Source organism: Hyperolius riggenbachi, chromosome 1, assembly GCF_040937935.1.
Source record: "Hyperolius riggenbachi isolate aHypRig1 chromosome 1, aHypRig1.pri, whole genome shotgun sequence".
NCBI classification, from domain to species: domain Eukaryota; kingdom Metazoa; phylum Chordata; class Amphibia; order Anura; family Hyperoliidae; genus Hyperolius; species Hyperolius riggenbachi.
Genome location: NC_090646.1, coordinates 64,120,999 through 64,138,253, shown reverse-complemented (window position 1 = coordinate 64,138,253; position 17,255 = coordinate 64,120,999). Strand labels below are relative to the sequence as shown.

Genomic DNA, 17,255 nt, shown 5'->3' with positions numbered 1-17,255 from the left:
TTCATAAAGGCTTTTTCCGCATGAAAAGCCGACATTTGCGAGCAGAGTGATCAATCACCGCCTTGCGCGGTGATTATCACAGCAACAGTAACAAATGTCAATTCATAAAGATTAGAGGTAGCGGTATGCGGACGGGTATTACCGCTACCTCTGATGTGGCGAGAAGCGTGCGGAATCCGTTGCAGTGAATGGGACAGACCTCCCAAGCAGCTGCAGAGAGAACACCGCACGGAGGGATTCCGCCTGCTTCCCCTGTTTCCGCACGTCTCCCGACAGCCTAACGCCTGCCTACAGCGGAGTATCTCCGCACGTATATCACAAGTAGCTAAATTTTTATGAATTACCACCCTGAAGGCGGAAATACCGACAGCGGTGTTTCCCCGCTCGACTTTCCCCGCTCGCAGGCAGTTTTATGAATCGAGGCCATAGACGTGATTCTAGGAGAAGATCCCCTAATAGGAAATATTCTGCAGATTATGACCATTATAGACATTACCCTGAGAGAAGATCTTATAGCCCTCATAGAAGGCAAAGATCTCCAGTTCCCAGGCCTATGGAGGATCAAAGATACTCTTGTGCTGGTCCTGTGCTCAGCCAGCTCTCCCTGATAAAATGGTGTGTGAGGCATGTTTTGCTGAATTAGGAAGAGACAAAGAAGCAGATAACCTAAAAGTAATGTCTCTGATCCAGCAGGCAGTGCAGGAGACTTTTGACAAACAACATCTGCCCCTCAAGCTCAGGCGGATGAGACGGCGTCTAGCTCAGGTCTGCCTCCAGTAGGATTTGACTTTGCCTTAATTCCAGCATTCGTGTCAGCCATTAAGTCAGCAATTGGCTGGGAAGAGGATAAAGAAATGGAGCAAGAACCTGATAAATATTATCCGCATTTAAATAGACAGCCGAATAATTTTCCTATGATGAAAGTTATTAAAGACATATTCATAAAAGAGTGGAGTAAAGTGGAACAAAAACCTTCGTTATCTAACAGATTTATGAAGCTTTATCCCTTCAGTACCGAGGATGCGAAAGTAATGGATAGTGCACCGGTGGTGGACGCTTCCATTATGAGGCTGGCACGTCATGTGACCCTACCCATGGACGATGCTGTATCTTTCAGCAATCCGTTGGACAGAAAGGTGGACACTGACCTTAAAAAAGCTTTCCTTGCAGCAGGAGCAGCATGTAAGCCGGCAGTGGCCCTAACCTCTCTAGCGAAAGCCGTCAAGGTCTGGGTGGAAAACATCGAAATAGCTCTCAATTCTGGTACTGACAGACAAGAGATTATTAAAGCCTCAGATGAATTAAAGCTCGCTGGGGACTTCATAGGAGAAGCAGCGATTGATACTATAAGATCATCAGCTAGAGCAATGTTACACAATGTGACAGCGAAGAGGGCGCTGTGGTTAAAACCTTGGTCTGCAGACCAATCTTCAAGAAATAATTGGTGCAAAATACCATTCGATGGCGAGCACCTATTCGGTACTGAGATGGATGGGGCAATAGCTAAAGTTACCGGAGGAAAATCTGGATTGCTACCACAGGATAGGAAAACGAAGCCCTTTCGTCAGCAACCGAATAAGAGACAATCTGCAGGAAGATTTCAACAGGCAAGGTCCTACAGGCCTGGAAGGCAGTTTAACAGAAATTGGAAGGGTACCCAATCATCCTTTCTTAAATCAGGAAAGACCTGAGAAAAATGCTGGGACTTCCCAAGGTCGATCTTGCGGATGCTTACCTTCACATTCCAATACGTCAAAGTTTTCAGAAATACCTGAGGTTCTCGGTAGACAATAAGCATTGGCAGTTTCAGAGTTTACCTTTCGGCCTGTCAACAGCCCCAAGAACTTTCACAAAAGTACTGGCTCCAGTAATAGCACTTTTGAGAGAGAGGGGTATAAGAATATTCCACTATCTGGACGACATTCTGATAGTCAATCAAAGTCATTCACTGCTTCTCCAGCATCAGCAAATCGTATTATCAGAGCTTCAGTCCTTGGGTTGGATAGTAAATGTGCAGAAAAGTCAATTGTCACCTTCTCAAGATATAATATTCCTGGGAGCAAGGTTTGTCACCAATCAGAACAAAGTATGCCTTCCATTGCAGAAGATTTCATCGATGCAGGAGAAGATCAAGTCAGTTCTGTCCAAAAGATACTTATCGGCACGAAAGTGTCTCAGCTTATTGGGAACTCTCTCATCCACGATTCCCATGGTGAAGAGGGCGCACTGGAATCTAAGGCAGTTCCAAATCTTTTTTCTAAGGCAATGGAACAAAAAGTCGATGTCACAACGGATGTTGTTACCACTAAAGGTCAGGAACTCATTAATTTGGTGGACTCAGGAGAGACATTTGAAGAATTGCTACCAACTCCTAAAAGACAAACCAGTCGTGGTGACGACAGATGCCAGTCTGGCTGGATGGGGGGCCCATTGTCAAGGTCTTCAGGTTCAGAACAGGTGGAAAACACTTCAGACGGGCGTTCCCTCAAACCTAATAGAATTGAGAGCAGCATACCTAGCTTTGAGAGCATTCCAGCATTTACTCAGGGGCAAACATGTGGTACTTCAAATAGACAACACAACAGCAGTCTCTTATATCAGGAGGCAAGGCGGGACGAGGAGTCAAGCCTTATTGCAAGAAACAAGCCATATAATGACTTGGGCACAGAGGAATTTATCGACTTTGACAGAAGTATATCTTCCAGGATCCCAGAATTGGTTAGCGGATCATCTCAGCAGGCAGTTTGTAAATCCACACGAATGGTCATTGAACAATTCGGTCTTCCAGACTATTGTGCAGAAGTGGGGTCTTCCTCAGGTAGACATGTTTGCCTCCCCAGAGAACAAGAAACTTCCAATTTTCTTCTCTCGTTACCAGAATCCAACAACAACAGGAGTGGATTGTCTAACAGTACCTTGGAGGTTCAGCCTAGGGTATCCTTTTCCTCCATTTCCATTAATAATGAAGTTTCTCCAAAGACTGACATGGGAATCAAACATGATCATCCTTATTGTACCAAACTGGCCCAGGAGACCGTGGTTTCCAATGTTAATGGAAATGAGTGTGGAACAGCCAATCAAGCTTTCACAAATTCCGGATCTTCTGATACAAGGAGAGCAATTGTACCCCAACGTCAACAACCTCAGTTTGACGGCCTGGAAGTTGAGAGGCGGAAATATTTAGCCTTAGGATGCTCAGAAGAGGTAACTGCTACTCTGCTAATGGCTAGGAAGAAATCGACAAATGCCACATACCATAGGATATGGGATAAATTTACTAATTTTGCAGCAACGGCAAACTTTAACATATTAACTCTAAAAGTGCAGGATGTCCTGAGTTTTCTTCAATCAGGAGTGGACAAAGACCTAAGTTTGTCAGCAATCAAAGTGCAAATTTCAGCTCTTTCAGCATTAACTAGTATTAGGTGGGCTCAAGATCCTATAGTTATTCAGTTTGTACAGGCGGTCCAGAAACTAAGACCTGCAAGAAAGCCTTTTTTTCCCCAGTGGGATCTTTGGGTAGGAGGCTCTTTCAAATGCACCTTTTCATCTTGTTGAGTCTGCATCGTTATGTAATATAACATTGAAGACAATATTCCTGGTCGCGATTTCATCAGCTAAAAGAGTTTCTGACCTACAAGCACTTGGATGTACAGAGAATCTTCTTCAGTTCTTCCCGGATAGGGTAGTAATTAGACCAGTAATTCAGCACATTCCAAAAGTGGCTTCATCTTTTCACATAAACCAAGAGCTTACCTTGCCAACGTTTCAGGAAGGCCAACAAAGTCATCCATTAGATGTAGGGAGAAGCATCAAAGCCTATCTGGGCATTACTCAATCTTTCAGAAACTCTGATCGTCTATTCATAAACATTCAGGGAGCTAGGAAAGGTGAAAGTGTAAAAGCCAGAACACTGGCAAGTTGGCTAGTTAAGATTATTCAAATAAGTTACAAAAGTAAAGGCTTGCAAGTGCCTAGAGAAATACATGCCCATTCAACAAGAGGGAATGCAGCCTCTTGGGCATCCTTCGCAAAGGTCTCAGTGGACACTATATGTAAGGCAGCCAGTTGGTCTTCCTCTCACACTTTTCTAAGACATTATCATGTAAACCCTGCATGTCTTACTTCTCTAAGTTTTGGTGAAGCCGTATTATCTGCAGTGAATAAATAAATTGTATGTTTTTTTTGCATTTCCCTCCCTTGTTGTCTGATTTTGTATATCCCAACTGTATGCCGCCATCTCGATCCAGGAAACCGGAAAATTGTATACTTACCTTCGGTAATTTTCCTTTCCTGGATCAGAAGATGGCGGCATACGAATCCCACCCTCTGGTCAATTCGAGGACTGATTTTCAAGAGAATGGCTGGAGGGGGCGGGTTCTTTTAATTTTATAATGTGTGCTGTCCTATTGGGGTCAAGGGGCGTGGCCTAACCCAACTGTATGCCGCCATCTTCTGATCCAGGAAAGGAAAATTACTGAAGGTAAGTATACAATTTTCCGGTTTCCCCACTATCCATGGGGGGGGAATAGTAATTAACGCCACCTAGTGGTTGCCCCCGGCTAACGGAATAGTACCTATATTTGCATAGAAAGAGGGACACAGTCCTGAAAGAGGACAAATGAGGAGGAAAGAGGGACAGAGGGACTGTCCGTCCAATAGAGGGACAGTTGGGAGCTATGTAGACTAGCTCCCTGAAGACTAGCTTTTGTTTGCTAAGCCTTATACCCTTAACAAAGCAGTGTCCTGGTACAAAGAATTGAAATGTCATTTTCCTTGCAGCACACAGTCACAGCTGCTTTTTCACATGAGACAACAACAGTACAAAGCTAAAGCTTTGAGTCAAAAAAGATTTCCTAGACGCCCAAGATCCGCGGACCCCGCCCACACACTGGCAAGACGTCCAGGCTGCGACCGCAGCGCCTCTTACTCCATCCACTTCCTGGTAAGCGCTAAATCCGGATTGGCCACGCCTACCCCTGGAGGAGAGCGAGCTGCTGCGGCTCTGGCGGGGACGTTGCTGACGTCATCGGGCTGCGCCGGGAGATTGCGTCTCTTCCAGTGAATGGAGCGGCGCTGACTGAGGAGCTCGCAGTGTGTATGTCTCTTCTTTCCTATTAGCTGTACGTGCCTGCGTGACTGCTGTAGCTCCTCTTCCCTCTCCCTGTACATCGCACACACTGGCTGCCGTTATGTGGGGGGAGGGGACGCTGGTCATCATGTCACCACGTCTTCATCTCAGTTGAAATAGATGATTGTGCTTGCGATGCGTGACCTTGGTTAGTGAGCTCTGTAGCTGCTGGCTGGTGAGGGTGGCTGTCAGTCACAGGGAGGGGGGCATGTGCCAGTGGAGGCTGGAGACGTGCATTGCTGGTTCAGAAGGGGTGTTCCAATGAATTGGCCTACAGAGTTCTACATAAAATGTACATTAAGCTAAAGTGTAGACACGCTATATGTATAATTCTGTTGTACATAAGCTAGATGGATGTCACCCGATGGGGATTAGGATCCAATCTCGTGACATTGCTGGGCTGAGACTGCAGACATGTAGTTAGCCTACAGACTAACGGCACCTGTGTTGTAATTGGGGGGAGGGGTGCAGCACAGAGCAGATGTAGTGAGGAGAGTAAAGCCATAGCTCCCAACTGTCCCTCTTTTGGAGGCTGTCCCTCTTTCAGGACTTTGACCCTCTTTCTATGTATATAGATAGAGATCCATATCTATCTATCTATATATATCTCTACTAAAAAAAAAGACTCGGGTCCTGCAGCATTTTTGCTGATTTCTGAGGCGATTCTGCCTCCATGTTAAGTATAGGAAAGTGGAAAATCTCTCAAAATGCTAGATCAGAGCGGTTTTCCAGGCGTTTTTGTTACAGAAGCTGTTCGGTTACAGCTCTACTGTAACAAAAAGTACCTTTTTAAAAAAAGCCCATGATGGACTAGATTACCTTTTCACAACAGAAGTGTCTTGGCGCTGCTCGTCGTCCTCGGGCTCCCTCCTGTCGTCGGTCCTTGCCCCCTTAGGGCTGGTTCACACTGAGCGATTTGAGCTTTTTTTTTTTTTTAAAGCGCTGTAAACGCTTGTGTAATGAGATCCAATGTGAGTGTTCTCAGTTTTCTTTCCAATTGCAAATATAGGTCCTGCACCATTTTTTGATCGTCTGTGCTTCAGTGCAATGTATAGGAAAATTGCGGATCACTTTACAAAACAATTTTGTAAGCATTTTTTAAGCAAAAGTACAGGTAGTCCCTGGTTAACGAACGAGATAGGGACTGTAAGTTCGTTCTTAACCTGAATCTGTTCTTAAAGAGTAACTGTCAGGCTGCAGAAGCTAATTTAAACCTCTATTCTCCTGTGTTAAACAGTTTAGACAGAAGCCAAAAAGGCATTACTAAAGATAAAAATCTCTCTTACATTTGATGTGTGCTTATCAGCAAAGCTAAGCTCCTAAGGAGGACGCAAGCCGCATTCCATACTGCAAAGCATTCTGGGGCCCTCCCCTCGGCTGCTAAGGAGAAGACGGGATCAAGTTTCAGCAGCTTCTAACTCAGTCCAGCCACAGCACTGATAAATCTCCGGGCAGAGTACACTGCAGGAGTCCGCTATTGTTCCTAGCCACATGGCTCATTAATATTCACTGCACACTGTGTTATTCTGTACGAGCTCCTCTGTGATCAGGAAGCAGGCAGGACATGACGACACATTTGGCTTCACAAACATGGAACCTGCCATGGGCTGTCAGGAGCATCATTCTCTGCATATACTATATAAAAATTCTGTGAAATCCAAACGTGGACAGTGAAATGCATATGTAATGTAAGTACAGCCAATCTTTAGCTACTGATATATGTGTTTATTTTCTCTGAGACCTTATACCTAACAGCTCCTCTTTAAGTCGGAACATTGTGCCATCTCTGCCCCCTGTACCTCCTCTGTGTCCCCCTTTGCCAGCAGTGTCTCTCCTCTGTGTCACCTCTGCCCTCTGTACCTCCTCTGTGCCAGCAGTGTCTCCCCTCTGTGTCACCTGCCCTCTGTACCTGCTTACACAAGTTTAAAAGCCATTTTTTTCTTTCAATTTTTTAAAATCGATTTTCTCAAAAACTACAAGTCCAATTTGAAATTTTTTTTTGGGAATCCATGCAGTTCGTAATGACAGGCCGTTAGTAAGTCGGGTGTTCGTAAGTCGGGGACTACCTGTACTTTAAAAGACATTTAGTTCCAGGTCAAAGATTGCACTTCATGTTTGCTTGCACTCAGAAAATCGCTAAACAAACGCTTACAAAATCGCTTGCAAAAAAAACTCAAATCGCACAAAAAAAACAAAAAAAAGCTGGTGATCGCTTAAGTTGCGCACAAAAATGGTTAGCGCTTGCGATTTGTAGTGTGAGCTAAGTCTTAGTTTTAAAGACATTTGTGATTTTCTGTATTCTGTGAATAAAACTGCATATTCAGCATGGAAATGGATAGGAGTGATGCAACTTATTGTATCTTGCTTAGAAAAATAGCATCTGGTTGGCAAGGGTTATATATACCCTTGCCAACCAGATGCTATTTTTCTAAGCAAGATACAATAAGTGTATATATATATATATTTTTTTTTTTTTTTTTTTTTTTTTTTTGATGAAGATCCATTTTGCCTTGTGTTTGTTGAATAAAGCCTTTAAAGAGGAACTCCAGTAAAAAATTACGTAATAAAAAAATTGCTTCATTATTACAATAATTTATGTATAAATGATTTAGTCAGTGTTTGCCTATTGTAAAATCTTTCCTCTCCCTGATTTACATTCTGACATTTATCACATGGTGACATTTTTACTGCTGGCAGGTGATGTCAGTGGAAGTAGCTGCCGCTTGCTTTTTTGGCATTTGGAAACAGTTATTTCCCACAATGCAACGAGGTTCACAGACAGGAAACTGTCAGGAAAATGGCCCTCACAGTCTCCTGTGGGAGGGGTTTCACCACAATATCAGCCATACAGAGCCCCCTGATGGTCTGCTTGTGAAAAGGAATAGTTTTTCATGTAAAAGGGGGTATCAGCTACTGATTGGGATGAAGTTCAATTCTTGGTCACGGTTTCTCTTTAAAATCCTTTAGCTTTCTAGCAATACTTTGCAAAAAGACTTTTCCTCCTTTTACTACAAGCCAGTTTACAGCCGAATTGCATATAAAGCCCTCACAATGTCCTCACTTTTTAGACAATCCATCACCCCCCAAATCTTCCTCCCATGTTGTAACGCACAGAGTGATAAACTGGAATGATGCAACCCTGGGGGTGGAGCTCTTCTCTTTCCTGCTACTCTTAGAGTTACCACGGGCAGTCTGTCAGGGAACGGGGGAATGGGAGTGGTGTTCGGCTTGCTCTGGATTAATGTGCGCTGCCAATTGGATTGTTACGATAGTTTCCTTTGGCTTAAAGTGAACCAGAGACGAAGCACCCTCATATATGTTACCATATATATCAGTGGGAACGTTAGAGAAAACATCTACCCTGTTCTCTGTTCCATTATTTACTGCTCAGCCTGCTTCTAATCAGCCCTGATGAAATCCCCGACTGAGCATTCAGTCTGGCTTTCCTCAGGAATCATTATAGCTGAATCATTATAGCAGAGCCGGAAGGGGGCAGGCTTGGGCTTGAAAATACATCAGAGAAGATAGACTCAGCTATAATGATTCCTGAGCAAAGCCAGACTGAATGCTCAGTCGGGGATTTTATCAGGGCTGATAACAAGCAGGCTCAGCAGTGAAGAATGAAACAGAGAGCAGGGTAGGTGTTTTCTCTAATGTTCCCACTGATATACATGCTAACATACATGAGGGTGCTTCATCTCTGGTTCACTTTAAAGTGAGTCTGGAGTGTATTTAAAAACAAAACAAAACACCTACGGAGAGGGAAGGCTCTGGGTCCTATAGAGCCGTCCCCGCAGGCTTCCCCGTCAGCTGCTCTCTGTCCTTCGGAAGCACTCGAGCTTCTGAAGATGAGCTGCTCCATTCTGTGCACCCCTCTCATGCGCGTGTGCAGTACAGAGATGCTGGTCTTTGGGAGCTCGAGTGCTTCCAAAGTCTCCCGTGGCAGGAGATTAAACTCAGGTCAGACAGTAAATCTGCTGAAAAATCTCATTGTGTATTCCCAGCATTAGTGAAAATCGTGTAGTCATAGCTGTTTCTAATATTATCACCCAATGCTAGGTACACATGATGCAATTTACTGTCATATTGATTACTTCCAACATGTTCTGACTGATTTCCATTCACTTCTATGAAAAATCGATTTGAAAATCAGATCAGACATTTTGGCAATAATCGAACTGAAAGTAAGTCTGCCAGAAAAGTGCATCGTGTACCTAACATAAAATTAATATGAAGTCTTAAAGAGAACCAGAGACGAAAAAATAACATATTTATACATACCTGGGGCTTCCATCAGCCTGGATCGCTGCCACGCTGCTTTTCTCCGCTGCCTCTGTCCGCCGGTACCGGGTCCCGTCATTTCGGCCAGTCGACGCAAGTGCAATGCGCTCCCTCCAGACTGCACAGGCGCGTGCGTACAGAGCCGGAGGGAGCACCTGTGCATGTGGAAGACTGTCCGCGTCCGGCGGAAGTGTCGGGACCCGGTAGCGGCGATAGAGGCAGCGGAGGACGGCGGCGTGGGAGCGATCTAAGCTTATGGGGCTTGAGGAAGCCCCCAGGTATGTATAACATATTTTTCCATTTTTAACATACGTTCGTCTCTGGTTCCCTATAACTGATCTATCCTGAACGATTTTAGGAAAATTGAATTGAGCGATTTCTATCAGAAACCACGATTTCTATTTGATTCACAATTTTTTTTTCAAATCAAGCTTTGTTCCCCCTATTCCCCCCCCCCCTCCCCCTTCGTGCCTCTCTGTCTAAGTCTCTCTCTCTCTCTCTCTCTGTGCACCCTCTGGGACTCTCTCTGTGCCCCCTATGTCCCCCAAGCTTCAGCAGTGCTGGACATACCTTCCAGCGCGAGTCCAGCGATGCCCATCAATCCACTTTGCCTCCTGCAGGCTCTAATGCACGGCATACTTCCTGTATGTCATGTGACAGACATACAGGAACCAGGAAGAATGCCGTGCACAAGCGTTGGACTCCTGTGGAAGGTATGTCCAACACTGCCAATGCTGTGGGCCGCACGTCCCGGGACTTGGGGGAAGATTGCAGCCGCTTCTTCACACTTCCCCCAATGTCATTGTGGAAATTGCCGCTTTGACGATTCCGAAATTGTGATCGCGGTTTCGGTTTACATTCGATTTATCGCTCAGGCCTACTGCCCCCCCTCATGTTATATGTGCATTAAAATACTTTAGCTGTCTGGCGTACTTTTGCATTGGCACCCCACGTAACTGCCATCATTATAGAACTATATTCTGGTAGTCACGTGGACACAGCCGCATGACAGGTAGAGTATTTTAATGCACCAGCACCAGGGGGTACATAAAACATTTGGGAGGAATGGGCTGATGTGAAACACCACAATCTTCAGAAGTTGACCTTGGGTCCAAGTTTACTTTGAAAGTGAAACAATACGTAATGTAGAAATTTCACGGCACATGTCGTATCCCTAAAGGCATCCTTATACCATAGTTATAATGGACCCACTCCCACTGTCGTCATAAGACTTTGGCACCTGTCAGCTGACAGTTACTTTTGCTGGGGGTTTGGGCAGCAGTGATGTTAGTACAGAACATCTTGTGCCTGGCCCCAGGGGGAGTCGTGTACCTTTTACTCAGGAAATTGCTTTAACGCTTTATCTTAGCTTTGTGTTGTGTACTAAGGGATTAACAACGTCAGTAGTATTTTTAATGCAGTCATGTGTCCCCATCTGTGAGAGTTCCCATCTCTTCCTGTGCAGATAACCACACAGACAGAAACAAAAAGTAGCATGGAGAAGTTAAAGTGTACTGAGCACCCTTGATATATATTTTTTTCCTTATAAGCAAAAAATTAAAGTATGCAACTGATCTAGAAGGTGTACAGTAGATGTTGTAATTTGTAGTAACTTTTTTTTTTTTTTATTTTGTCTTATTTCCACTAGGGGCAATTCCCCACATGTGAATTCTGATGGGGAATTGCAGCCTTTTGAAAGCAAAAGGCAGCTTCTGAATTTAGGGGGTTGGGGAAGGGGAGGGATTTTGAAAAGCAGCATTTTTTTTTTGCATTATGCTTGCGAATCCCCATAGCCATGCATAGGATTCGGGTGCATACTCGCATCATTACAAGTGCTGGTGTCTCTCATAGAGACGGAGGGCGGCACTAGTGGAAATATAAGCTTATACTGAACCTGAAGTGGGCCAAAAGGAAAGATGCTTACCTATGCTGAGGCAAGGCTCTGGATAGCATAGTCTTGCCGTTCCTCGGTGCATCCAGTCATTACACCGCTGTTCCCTGTTGAAGTTCTTTGTCCTGGTAGGTTTGGCAGCCTTGCATGAGTTCGGGAGCGTGCATGCGCAGTACGGATGCGCCGCCTTTGGAAGCACCCGAAAACTGGAGTGAATCCCAAGGCTGCCTGAAGAGGGCCGAAGAGACATAAAACTTCCAACAGGGGACAGCGGTGGAGTGACGAGACAGATTGAGGACCGGAAAGGCTCTATGTTGGTTTGGTTTCAGGTAATTTAGCGTTTTGTAACTTCTGCAATAAAAACAGTTCCTTGTTTGTTCAGAAATCATGACAATGATCCATTCACATAACCAATGAATGGTTTTGGGGCCCCGAGGGGTTCCCCTTTGTCAAAGTAACAACACAGAATGGTAACAATGAGCACTAGGCAATAACATGTATTTAAGCAGTTCTGTGCAAATCACCCCCCCCCCCCGTAATCAAAACTGCCACCTAATTGTCACAACAGCATATAAAAACAATGAGCCTTCTATTGTGTATAACATAAACATTACAACAGTTAAAGGGAACCTGAAATAAGTTTAAAAATAAAGTTTCACTTACCCGGGCTTCTTCCAGCTCCCTGCAGCCGCCCTGTCCCGCAGCGGACCTCAAAGCTCCTCCGGTTCCCGCCGTGGCTGTTTCTTTGTTCAGTCGCCGTCCACTGCTTCTGCACAGTCCTTGCCGCGCACGTCCTCTTTCGTGCTCCCGTTGCCAGGAGCGTCCTGCACAGGACTAACAAGGATGTGTGCGGCCAGGACTGCGCATGCGCAGTGACCATCAACTTGTAAGTCGGCAGTAAAGAAACGGAGCCGCGCCGGGACACCGGAGGATCTTTGAGGACTGGCATGGGACAGAACGGCTTCAGCGACTGGGAGAAGCCCCAGGTAAGTGAATCCTTTTTTTTTTTTTTTTTTTTTTTTAAACTTCAGGTTCGTTTTATGTCCAACTTACAACACAACTGAGTGTGGCATGCCCTCAACGCTCCCTGAATAGCATTGAAGGTGTCCTTACGATCCTAATTGATTCCAAGCGGTGGCATAGGTTCTGGCCCTTAGGGCGGAAGTCCCGCCTCTCCCCGTGACGCCATTGATACTGAGCGCTGTGAGCAGAAATCTCACAGGTTCAAGGTACTGGCAATCGCTGCCCACATCCTCCGCCCCCTGCACACGTCCTAGAAGACATTATAGCATGGAGACGCTGGAACCGCTGCCGCATCTAGGTTGCTGATGCACCAACGTATGCACTAATCGCCGCAGGCCTGTGCCACCTCCACCATCCCCCCCCCCCCCGTGCCATGAAGTGCGTCAGTAATGACGCAGGCAGGGGGGCAGACCACATGACTGTCGCATTATTTGGTATGTGAATGGATCATTGTCACGATTGCTGAATAAGCAACTGTTTATATGGAAGTGTGCGGGGATCCCACGGATTATTCGTTTTGCTTATCTGTTCCAGCACCTCAGGAACGGTGTGTGGCTTCTATTCTGCCATTATTTCTTCTTGCAATTAGGCACATGGATTTACTACTTTCAGCCAAGATCCATTCTATCTAGACTGTATTTCTATGCGATAAAAACGATAAGTTACATAATAGGCGGACACTCATCTGCATTCTTCATCTGCCCTTTTTCAGTATTCACACCCGTTTGGAATCCATGGCCAGTGTAATCTATCGAAGAATACCAAGAGGGATCGTCCAGGCGGCTACCTTCTCAACTTCTCAATGGTCAAGCAGTAAACCTCCAGGCGCAAGGAGGTACTTGTTCAAGCCATCCTATAAATATGGGCATTCCAGCAAAACAGGCCAAAAGCCTTTGGTCCATCAGCATTATAAGGTTGCAGACAATACTTCTAGGCATGTCACTCAGCTAGGTGTGACTAAAACGGAAGACAATGAAATCGATTCCTTTGATTGTGATCAGCCTGTACATATGCCAGATCACCATGAAAACGTGCAAACTACTTCATCACAACTTCTGCTTGAAGAGAAACGGATGGCAAGGCTTAGAAAACTGTCAAAATCCCCTAAGATAAAAAGGCTGGGCAATGATGTAGAATCCTTTAGTAATAGAGATGATGTAAGGGGTTTTCAGCAAACAAGACCAGAATACAGGTCGTTGTGTTACAACCAGAACCATCATATGAACATTTCCATCATAGAAGGGCAGAACATTCTGCAGAAGGTGAACAGCAGTCTCTCACACACTGAAACCTTAAACTATTTGGAAAAACTTAGTTATCTACCAGAAAGACATCTTTCTACCGTTAAATCTAGTTCAGAATTTGAAACATTGTGCAAATGCAGCACTGCCAACCTCCGTCTTTACAATCATGGTGAGCTCATTCAGGTACTGGGAGCTTTTGTCCGATTAAGAATGTCCAAAAGCCATCCTGAGATGCTAAGAGACTGTGAGCAAGAGTTTTGTCTTCGGGTGTGGCATTTATCTTCTAACGAGTTGTTGCTGGTGGCGGACATGTTTAGGTACATTAGTTTTAGGGTTCCAAAGTTCTTGGACATCATGTACAGTTGCATGCAGTTGCGTTGTTCAAACCTCAACTTGGCCCAAGTGATACAGTTGATCTTTATTATAGGTGAGCATAGACAGGCCCCACAGGACCTAATGGAGAAGCTTGAGGCCGTGGTCCTGATGTATCTGACATCCATCAATCTTGAAGAGATCGGTGCGGTCTGTCTAGGCTTTTTTAAAACTAGTAGCGGGTTGTCTGGACATCTCATGAGACAATTTAGTGACATGGTTGTAGAAAATATAGATCAAGTGAGCAATACCACCTTAGTGAATATTCTCAAAATGTTCCGTTTCACCCGTGTCGATCACATGCCATTTTTCAGACAAGTTGGGCAGGTTGTCCATAAACGCATACCTGAAATGGGAACGCAAGGCATTATGCATGTTGTCTTGGCTTTTGCGAGTATGCACATTCTTTATGAAGACCTCATGAATGCCGTAGCTTTGACTATGCCTGATAGAGTGTCCTACTGCAGGAGCAAAGACCTGGCAAAGTTCTTGTGGTCTTTCGGTGTTCTTAATTACGTGCCACCAAATGCTGATGTGTTCTACTCTGCTTTTGTTAACCAGATTCATAAAATTCTGGATGAATTTCATCACTACCCAGAACATTTCCTTACCTGCTTAATGGGACTTGCTTTTTGTCAACAGTTTCCTTTAGACCTTATCAACTTCGCTTTGAGTGAATCATTTATCATGAACTCCACTAAAATAAGTGTTTTTGAACTTAAAAAGGACCTCTTTACTATTGCTGGCACTGTAGAAATAGAATGTCCCCAGTACTCTGGCAATACTATCTCCCAAGAGTTCCGCAAGGAAGTAACAGACTTTCTGGTGGCTCTATCAACCCAAGAGAGATACACAAAAGCAGAGGCCACTGAAGCCGCTGCATTGCTCCAGGATCTTCTGGGTGGACCAGAATACATAAAAGAACATATGATCTTGCCTCATACCAGATCGAAAGATTTGGAAGTCCACTTAAATATTCACAAGAAACCTATGCCTTTTAATTACGGATTACCACCACCTGATCCTCCTCAGCTGTATGTCCATGAGGTTAAAGTTACTGATGACCTTATACAATTGATAACGTCTAGACAAACATCTGCCAACTCAAGTAATGCTGCCATTAAAAGTCATTCCAACAACTTTGATGACCTGTCTGTGATGACCACCAGAGAAGAGTCAAGTCCCGTTGATCAGTCTGATGTCACCAAGTTGGCTATCCAGATTACAAACCGGAACCAGTACCTCTATGGTTCAAAACAACTTTTGGGACTCCACAGTTTAAAAAGACGCCAGCTGCTTAAGCTGGGATATGTAGTGGTTGAAGTACCCTATTGGGAATGGTTTCCCCTTGTCAATCGCACACGGTCAGAAAAGCTGGCCTACCTGCAGAATAAGGTGTTCAGTGCCGTTTAGGTTAGCTTGTGACTGATCAAACTGTTAGTCATCTTATTGCTGTTACCAGATTTACAGTATTGTTCATGCAATGCATGACATATAACGGATGGCTCTATGTAAGCCAAATGTTTTTGATGGAAAGTGACGTGCTGACAATAAAATCCTCAATCTTTGTTTGCTGTTTTCCCTTTTGTAAGCTTACTCTGCTTCGAATTGAAGATACCACTTGGTTCCTGCCAATACCTTTGTCCATTCCTTTTGTAGTCAGATGTCCTCAGAATTTCAGGCCAAAGCTATAAAAGCCTTATCTTCTCCTTGTCAAGCTGTGTTGTCCGCATTCCGCTTTAGGTATTTGCAGCTATGAAGCTTTTGTTAGCTTACAGCTAACTAGAAGTGTTAGGACATAAAAAGAGGCTCTGTAGTGACCTATATAGGAGGCCTGTGGAGTCAATTCAAATATCATCCGACTCCTCAGTTTATGAAACCACAGAACCCGACTCCAGGTACCCAAAATTTCTTCCGACACCTTAGTCTAATATTTACCAGGGCTGTGGAGTTGGTACAAAAATCATCCAACTACTCAGTTTTATGAAACCACCGACTCCAAATACCCAAAATTGCTCCAACTCCACAGGCCTGATATATAGTAGAAGGCAGTAAATTATTCAGGATAGACACTTTAATGGTAATTTGCCTGGTTTCAGCATCATAAATACTTCCTAGATTGCTGTATATTGGTATGTAAACACTCTCCCACTGATGCTTAGCTTAGGCTGATTAGATATGCAGAATTCTCACCCCCTGAGCATTCTGGGAGAGTGGGTATGTTTTCTACCGGATTTAGAACTCTCCATAAACCACTATTCTGCATAGTTCACCTGACAGGACTAAAAATGTTATAAATTTGAGAATGTTACTTGGGGAGAGGAAAGATTTTACAATTGGTGACAACTGAATAGATACGGTAATTTGTACATGAATGTTAACCTCTTTAAGATCAGAGTCAGGGAATGTTAAATCATTTCCTAGGCAGGATTCACACTTATTAAAATTTTCAGGTGAATTGCGAATGTGCAAAAAATGCATTTGTGGCACATATGAAGAATGTCAATGGAGAATTGAACTTCTGCTAGAAATAACATTCGCTTTTTCGCATGCACATTTGCACATCGCGTGCAAAATCCCAGTGACTTTCATTAACTGCAATAAAAACCTACGTAGGAAAATTTGCATACGAACACAACATTTTAACACACAAGTGTTAACCCTGCCTTACTACGGACCTGAGATTCTCCCTGTATGAAGTAAAATGTTAGAACGTAACTCGTTCATCTTCATTTAACCCCTTCAGTACCAGCGGTCTCTAGCTCCTAAAGGACCAGAAACCCTTTGGTACCAGAAACCAGTACTTACCAACCAATCGCCAGAAACCAGTACTTACCAACCGCCGCTCACGCCCCACACCCGTCCTTGCCTCAGGCCACCCTCTGACGACAGAGCTCTGTCAGCTGATCAGGAGCTGATTTCATTGGCTTCTGACCCTGTGATCAATGTGAGCCAATGAGAATTGCTCACATTGACGACAGGTTCAGGAGCCAATGAAATAGTCTCCTGACCGGCTCACGGAGCTCTGCTGTCATACCGACAGCAGGGCGAGTGAGCTGCGGCAGGGAGAGAGTGAAGCGATTGGCGGGAGTGGTGAGAGCGCGCTGCGGCAGTGAGGTGAAATCTATACCCTGCCAGGAATAACATTTTCCAAACAGGGCATAGATTTCAATCACCACTGTCTGAAAGCAGTTACAGAAACCATAACCAAAAATGGAACTTCATCCCAATCAGTAGCTGATACCCCCTTTCCCATGAGAAATATTTTCTTTTTCACAAACGGATCATCAGGGGGTGCTGTATGGCTGATATT

General features: G+C 44.5%; 2 protein-coding genes across 3 annotated transcripts in view; both read left to right on the top strand.

Annotated features, from left to right (window-relative positions):
• The first annotated feature begins 5,010 nt into the window (after positions 1-5,010).
• FASTKD5 (FAST kinase domains 5) lies at positions 5,011-15,510 on the top strand. Its single transcript, XM_068274779.1, has 2 exons — positions 5,011-5,098; positions 13,039-15,510. Exon 2 carries the CDS (start codon positions 13,061-13,063, stop codon positions 15,353-15,355), a length of 2,295 nt encoding a protein of 764 aa, XP_068130880.1. The 5' UTR covers positions 5,011-5,098; positions 13,039-13,060; the 3' UTR covers positions 15,356-15,510.
• Positions 5,012-17,255, top strand: part of UBOX5 (U-box domain containing 5) — a 69,714-nt gene continuing 57,470 nt past the window's right edge. The window contains exon 1 of one of the 2 annotated variants that reach the window (XM_068274791.1): positions 5,012-5,098. The gene's annotated coding sequence lies outside the window, so the exon portion shown is untranslated. Of the gene's footprint in view, positions 5,099-5,261; positions 5,280-17,255 lie in introns of those variants that run through there. The other variant, XM_068274802.1, reaches the window with a different exon arrangement.

What these genes read in the sequence shown, in the direction of transcription:
- FASTKD5 (XM_068274779.1), top strand. Translation starts at nt 13,061, where the DNA reads ATGGCCAGTGTAATCTATCGAAGAATACCAAGAGGGATCGTCCAGGCG.